Raw genomic sequence first — 8202 nt, 5'->3', positions numbered from 1 at the left:
AAATTGTTTTTGCCAAGTAACATACTTTAACCGATGCTCACTGCACACCTCCAACAGGTGTTTATTTACTGGCGCTCCACTGCTTGATACCGAATGATGTCCGCATCAACGAATGGTCATATGGGCCTGGGTTTTTTACGTTTTTGGTCGAAAGTGAAGTGTCATGATAATCTTCCCATAGGTAAATCCTATTGGTTTGGGTTGATCTGATTTTATCGTGATCTAAATGTTTTCAATGTGTGGCCGCCTGTAAAAAATAAATAGAGTTGAAATGCTGCGTGATTATATCACAGTAATTTACTTGAATATTGATTGTTCTTAAGAGCAGCACATAAACTTCACCAACCAGCAATGGGCATACTATGTTGCAGTCACAGTATGTATGATAAAACCCTGCATTTAATGCCACAGGGAGAGCCATCTTTGGGTCAAACTCAAACCATTCTCCCGGCTTCATACCCAGTATGTAGGGTTAGGGTTAGCTTGGCCTCCACCCTGGAAATCAAACGGTATTTGAATGTAGCACAGTAGAGGACGTGAAAAACCCTCCAACTATCCAGCTCCATCCTGAACTGTTATATGTCACTGTAATAAGCTCCTCTAAACCTCTCAGTTTCTGGTTCTTTGGGTGTTTTCTTCCAATAAAAGAAGGCCTCACCTTGCTTTAGGATATACCAGGTGTGTGTATGAAATTTGTGTCAAGGCAACCTCCCACCGTCCTTGCAAATACATGTGGTAACTGAAACTTGGTGTCTTTGAAAATGCCGATGTTTTTCCAGCGTACAAAGACTTGTCCCCCCCCCACCCCACAGTACATTGTTTCAGAATCTTCTCTACGTGGTAGACTTTGTCTTTATCGATAGTTACTTTTTGCAACTCTGCCGCATAAAATGATCCTTGGATGGGTTCTCCTTTATAATCTCTGAGTTTGTACATTGGGAGGTTGCGAGGAATGCGATCGGACATCGTAAACACCTCGTCTGTAAAACTCTGTTCATAATTTTTTAGCAAACACTCGGCTGTTGGTCCATTTCTGTGGGCTTTTTTATTTTCAGCAAGGACTGATGTCTGCTTTGGAAAGATATCTTTTATAGCAAGTAGAAGCTCAGCCTACGTTTTTAGGGGAGGGCTGGGAGGTGTGGTCATGATGGAAACCAGAGCGTCGTTCCATTTTTGGCAACTGTGAAAGAGTGAAGCAATTTTATCACTCATCTCTTCGGTCCAAGCTGTTGCTGGCAGAATGAACAAGGTACAAAAAATGCCACAGTCTGAGTTGCAAAGATCCAGAAAAATCCATAAATAAAGCCTGCGTGCTGAATACCCCTTCTTCTGCACCCTGTAACTGGCCCAACAGAAAAAACGACCTGTGGCTGAGGTTTTTGTCAGCCAAATAGCTGAATTTTTTTTTTTTGTGCAGAGAGCTTGTTGGTGTTGGGAAAAGGATCAGTTTGTCTGTTTTCTTCTTTCTCATCGATGGACCAGATTTACCATCCACCCGTCATTGGAAGACAACATCCGTCCGGGCCCCCAGTGTTCCACCCTCATCCTGCTGGTAGAGACATAGTTCCCCCATCTTGTACTTGAGCATAAAGCCCCAGCTACCACGCCGTCCATACGGCTCTGGCACAAATACAGCATACTTTTCATAGGACCATCCGCATTACACTCTGAGTCTTGTAAAATTGTTACAGCCATCTCACTGATAAACGCTGCGCTGCAATTTTAAGTGTACCTTTTACTTTAATCTTTCAAATAGCATGTACGTGCGCGCCGGTCAAAGTTAGCCCTGGTTAGCACTGTTCAGCCCTGTTTAAGTATTAAAGTCTAGATATGGAAGGGGGGCTTAAGGATAGGGGGTGATGCCATTTTAAATTAGCCCTAATTTATGTATGGGGTGATGTCATGCACAACAGCGGCGTGGGGGCGGGGGTGACGTCATTTAATATATGCAATTCCTCTCCACGGAAAACAATAGAGCCTGTCAAACACCCATCAATCAGTATGTAGATCCCTCAGTTATTTATATACATGCAGCAATGTGCCAGGCAAAAGAGGAGACTTTCCATATATTTGGGAGCGAGTAGCATGATATTTGAGAGCATGTAAGCTCCTGTGGGATTTAGAGGTGCTGATGATTTACCAAAAAAGACGCATGAAGAACACCAGCTTGTAGCTTGTTCCTGACCATGCAGTTTGTGAAGGGAAATTCATCACAAGTTGACACAGAGTTGATGATGTTAGGAACTCACCCCACATTGCAACACAAACTGTAACAACATTTTGTCTTCCCTTATCAAATTTCCAGGTAAGTCGTGCGCCACACCATTGATTGCTGCGGTTTGTTAGTTTGTTCTAACTGATGTCCTGTTTTAAAGTAGTGGTGAGTGTGGGTGTACTATTTCATACTACTTCTGTTGGGAACTGCCAACTATTTCCTCTGATCACAGTATACAAGTGGAGGATTTGTTTCAAGCTTTGATTATTGTCTTTCTGACAAGCACTCCTTTTTAAATTGCCCCCGATTCTCTTTTTTTTTTTTTGTGCCCAACCAATCCACCTTAAGAAATTGCATGTCCTCTTTCATGCTGTTGTGTGTTGGTGTGGCAGCGGGTGTCTGGACAGCCTGATTAAGAAAGCTGGCTCCTTGGTTGGCCTTGAACTGGAGACACTGACAACGGCTGCAGAGAAAAGGAAAACGCTGACAGTCATCAACAGCGACCAGCAACACATTTCCAAAACAGAGGAGCATGTTCAGTGGCAAACTTATGTCATGCTCTCCGCCTTCTTCCCAGGGCCACCCAACTTCTTAACACTACAAAGAAGAAGAGGTGTGAGATAGACCTCACAGAATGAGTCCACCTCTCTCTACTCCCATGCCTTCATCACAATGGGATGTCTGCTACGGGCAGTTTGGACGGTAATTACAGGCTACCTGAGCCCATTGCATCCCCACCAACCTTTATTATTATTGCTTTACAACTTTTATGTGGGTGATATGCAGGTTGTTTATCTGTTATGTGTGGTTGTTATGTTTGTTTCTGCGTAAGCTACTGGATGCCTTAAACGTCCGTCAGGCTTAATAAAGTATCTATCTATTATGAATGCCACAGCAGTTCCACACCAGTTCCACAAGGGCTTCACATAGCTTACCAGAGCAAAGCTTACGCAACACCTGACTTGCTAAATGTATTCTGGCGCTAAATTTATATAACTTTGAATTTCACACTTTTTGTAAATAACAATTGCAAGAAAAATAATGACTGGCACATAAAGGCATTTACTTTCATTACACTGACAAAGAAAAATGCACTTTTGCCGGTGCACAGAAGACATAACCTAAGGGGTTCAATTTTTTATACATTTGCAGAGTAAGCAAACAAAATCAAGCACAAAATTGGTAAAGATTTTAGACAAATATTGTAACAAACAAACTTCTGCAGGAATATTTAGTTAATTTTTCAAGGACAACTTGATAATCATGCCATTTCAGGGTTCCACCATTTAATGCTAAATTAAAAAAAAAAAAAAAAGTTTTAACATATGCGGCAAAGTGTTTCACGTGAGCACCCTTCAAAAAACAAACAAACAAACAAAACATTGAGGAACATTTATTACTTCTTGGCAACTGCAACCTTTATTAAAACAAACTTCTAATAATATCCTGTTGATGTTAGTTTGTTTCCCTGGACTGTTGAGCTGTCTGTGCAACACATTTAGATACTTTTGGAACTAATAAAGAAACTGAAATAAATACTTTATGACGTAAGAAAGCGGGCGTGTTGAAGCGGGATAAATGTGTCCCTCACATTTTGTGTAACTAATCTGGGAATCCAATCCAAAAAGGCCTCTAAATTTTTGCTGCCTCTACATGAGAATTATTATTTACTATTCTGGTAAAAGTGGGTTTTCCTCGTTCCCCTGATAAAACTTTGCAGTGTTGAATTGTACAGTGGTACAGTAACTGCAGTGTGAGTTCACTAGGACGTCACTCAGAGAGACATGGCCACTCCAGCTATTGCACCTACTACTTTATTATTTGACATTAGCTCCCATTTATAAACTTAAATTCTTCAAACTAAATCTCATCTTTAAGTCTAATTCAGCAATGAGCACATCTCCATTCAATGACCAAACTCAACATTTCCTTAATCCACTCTGAAAAAATTATATTGCATATTTTTCATTGTATTTAAGTTTTTAAATTGAAGATTAAATTCTTATTGTAAATAGTGCACAGAAAATGAATAACCTACACAGATGCATTTGCTCTATATAAACATATAGAGGATGTCTCTTCAAAGGTTCACCTCTGGCTGCATGTGGGTAAGGTCCTATCATGAAGTCCGACATCAAAGGTAATTAACCCCATATCGTTTGTTTCCTTGCGCTGTAGAAAGTGTGGTGAAGAAATTTAGTTACGCCAAGATTTGAAGATGGAAACTGGTCAAACGTATCAATCTGTTCGTAAATAATATATCATTTATATGTTGAACACTAATAACTTGAAAAAGAGAGATGTTGAGAGTCTTGCTCAGCCCTCCCTTTGCATAAAGCTGTATTGATTTGCAGGTTTAATAAAGAAGGGCCGCTGTCAGACACTATCCTATAAATCACTGAGACATGTCCTTGCCAGTACATGCAATGTGATGAGCAGTAAAGATCAACCAGTAGTTTTATCCCCTCAGTCTCTCAGTAGCAGATAGTCTTTGATAGTCTCTGGTAAAGGAAGCTCTTTTACAGCGTTTGGGAGGAATTGCACTCCGAGACTCTGCCGGACAGCACAGCGTGCCAGAGAGCGCAGTGTGGGAGCCTGAGCCACCTTGTTGGTCAGTCTCGCCAGCAGCTGGGGATCTTTATTCAGCTCCCTTGGAAGGGTGCCGTCAGCCCGACGGATCTCAAACCGCCCTGCTGCCCGGCAAAGGAGCTCAAGGCACTCCTCCTCCTGTTCCGTTCCCAGGCCCCGGGCCAACAGAGCCACTAGTCGAGAGATTGGGGTCTGGCCCTTCAGGTTGGTCACATGGACCTGGGCTCCGTAGTCTAATAGCACTTTGACACTCTCCAGGTTGCCTTTCATTGCTGCCCAACTTAAAGGGGTGTCATTGTTGTAGTCCCGGGCATTGGGACAAGCCCCGCTCTCTAGCAGAGCCCTTACACACTCAGGGTTATCTTTGAAGGCAGCCCAGTGAAGTGGGGTGTCTTTGTTGCCATCCAGGGCATTTGGCTGGGCCCCATACTCCAACAGAAGCTCCACGCAGCTCTCATCCTTCTCCGCTGCGTAGTGCAGTGCTGTGCGGTTGTATCCATCCAAAGCATTCACCTGTTAAGTAAAGTCAACACAGTCATGAGTCATGAGTTTAAAAAAAAAGAAAAAAAAAAAAAGACAATGTTTGATGGCAAAAAGAAAACAACAACCGCAAAGTGGTAGGTCTTAGGACACACAGACTGTGTTAGCATATAAGGCTGCCTCCACATCACTACATTGTTTTAAAACACATCTTTTGCTACAATTTTGCTTCCAACAGCATTTCCAAAATGCCGCCCTCCCTCCAAAACTCAGTTTTACTTTGAAAGTTCAAGGGTGGTGTCATTGTCTGGACAGGTAAAATTGGAGGCCTTTGAAAATGATGACATAGTAACAACATGAGTAACAAATTACAATTATTATAGCTTTTGTGTTTCAATTAATAAGTTAGTGCTACAGCTGCGACAGAGTAGACAAACTGCTTTCAATTAATACCAACATGTCTCGTGTGCATTAATGTCTACATCTTCAGGTATATTAATATGGATGCAGATCTTTTATGATACACAGGCCGAGGTGGAGTTATGTTTTTTTATTTTAAAACGCTATGTCAAAACAAAAACATAGTAACGTGGACAGTCCAACGCACCAAGATAAAACAAACTGAGAAAACCGGTTTCAAGGTCAGAAATTCTACACCTTTGAGCTGACTGAGAGGTAAAACGTCTTCAACACACATGGACACACTTTCCTATTAATTTCAATGAGAAGGTGTGTCCAAACTTTTGGCCTGTAATGTAGATTCAACTTTCTCAGAGAACTATGACCTGGTTGACTGAGGTCCTACACAGAATTTATGGGAATAAGTGTTACTGCTACATTTGGATTTTTACATAATTTTTCAACTCTGTTACAGATGCCTTCAATTCGGGAGATCTGTGTTTCTGATTGTACATTAACTGAAAACTGCTTTTCTACTATGGTTGAACTGTTAAAAGGATTATACTGGCAGTTTTGCACATTTTCACTCTGTAACTATGAGTGCTAAACACTACAGAATTAATGAGTGCAATTTCCTACCTTTCATGCGGCCACTAGTTTTGTCCAATTACAGCACAGTATGACACTCAACATCCAGAGCGGAATGATTCCTTCAGCATACATTACACTGTGCTTTACTTTGATCAAAGCTGCATTATCTGTGTTATAGGCAAAACTGAACTCTACATGCTTACTTTAATATCATATAATATCTGTGTGAAGGATAGCAGAGTAATGTAAAATCTTGTGGATTGGCATCGTCAGTGACCTACCTCCGCCCCCTTCTCCAACAGCAGCTCCACACAGTCAGCGTCAGCGACCATACATGCACAGTGCAGGGGCTTAAGTGTGCCATGCATCCGGTTGACATCAGCTCCCTTAAACATGAGGATAAAGATGTTAATTTAACTGTTGACACAGGGAGATTTTAGTGTAATGCAAAGTCAAACAGAGGTCTACCTTACGAATGAGATCTTCCACATTGTCGTGTGGGAATGAGCGAATGGCTGCGATGGTGCGGATGAGCCGCTCAGACAAGGAGTATTTACTTTGAATGCTTTGCATGATGTACCACATAGTAGAGCTCATGTGTAGCAAAGGACCATGGCACCCAGGCAGGGGTGACACTGCGGCACACTGAAATACAAGCTGGGGTTAAAAACTGTGGAGCACAATGGATATTTCTCTGCATTTATATAATTATGAAAATAAAATTAATACATTTACAAACAATCATTTAAAGGTGTTTTCAGTAAATTTCCCTGATCCAGCATGAATGTGTATTCCCAGCCTGCTTCTCTATTACATGTAGCTTTAATACAAGAACTCATTAATAACACAGTGCGGTGTTGACAACTTATTGAGCTTTCAACTTGAGATATAACACAAGAGAAACCTTTTGATGATTTCCTGTAAAGTTTACCAACACAACCGGCACATGATCAGACTTGATGTAACACGTTCTATTAACTTATGGGAGATGTAATGTCTACACTTCTAGTAAACCAATGCTAAAGTTAACATACTATATTTTTACTTGTTTACGTTGAGATCAGAATTTCAAACAACTGAATGCCAATCAACACTATGATCACTGTTGACTTTATTATCACGTTGTGGTGATGAAATACGCGAAGGACCCGCTAACTGAATGTTTGTACTGTCAGCTGTTAGTCCCTTGGAGTGGCTGACTGTCAGCAGCTATCGAGCCCAATAATTCAGCGATTGTTAGCCAGCAGACATCAAAACACGATATGTTACGGCGAGGCTTATTTAAAACGAAGCAACGCAGTTTACAGAAACAATGTTCACGCCAAAGCTCTACTCGAGGCTGCTCGGCCAACAAGTAGACGCTGACAGGCTGCTTTAGAGGAAGAAAACAAGAAACGATGCCCGGCTGCATTTGCATCAGCTGCTAGACCCAAGCTAGCTAGCCAGCGAGCTACCGTTAGCGTGGGACAATAGACACTCACAGACGGACAGAAAACAGATGACAGTTTTTGTTGTTTTTTTTCCAAATAGTTAGAAGGACGCTCAGAAATCCCCTTTACGTCCACCATCGATTGGAGGCCGATGATATGAGAGCAACGTACCGTTTGGGGTCCACAGTGTGGAGGTCTGACAGGCTGCCGTGCTGCCTGCTAGCTGCTCGGTTTGACAAACAGAAGACGTCACGGCTCCAGCCACGCCCTTCTCCTCGCGCCCCGGTTAGTCGGTATTTAAACCCAGACGAGCCAACCGTCGTTTCAGTCCGCCATCACCGGGACAGAGCCGGAGCACTCCGTGTGTCTGTCTGCAGGGCCCGACCAGGACAGCCGGACTCACCCTCCCAATATAGACCTCCGAGAGCACGACAGCGTCCGCTGCATGCCATGAATGTCTCCGGCTCATGTCCATGTAAAGAGCCTTCGACCGACAGA

The 8202-nt window shown here is 42.3% G+C and overlaps 1 protein-coding gene across 1 annotated transcript; it reads right to left on the bottom strand.

The window, feature by feature from the left end:
- Positions 1 to 3256: 3256 nt before the first annotated feature.
- Positions 3257 to 8201, bottom strand: asb8 (ankyrin repeat and SOCS box containing 8). The gene is made up of 4 exons (XM_029507421.1): positions 7876 to 8201; positions 6743 to 6919; positions 6556 to 6660; positions 3257 to 5317 (listed from the first exon to the last, which is right to left on the bottom strand). The coding sequence occupies exons 2-4, from the start codon at positions 6869 to 6871 to the stop codon at positions 4682 to 4684; spliced, it is 870 nt and encodes a 289-aa protein (XP_029363281.1). The 5' UTR covers positions 6872 to 6919; positions 7876 to 8201; the 3' UTR covers positions 3257 to 4681.
- Position 8202: the final 1 nt, after the last annotated feature.

Source organism: Echeneis naucrates, chromosome 7 (assembly GCF_900963305.1).
Source record: "Echeneis naucrates chromosome 7, fEcheNa1.1, whole genome shotgun sequence".
Classification (NCBI taxonomy): domain Eukaryota; kingdom Metazoa; phylum Chordata; class Actinopteri; order Carangiformes; family Echeneidae; genus Echeneis; species Echeneis naucrates.
The sequence above is the reverse complement of the archived record's forward strand: the minus strand, read 5'-3'. Positions and strand labels throughout refer to the sequence as shown.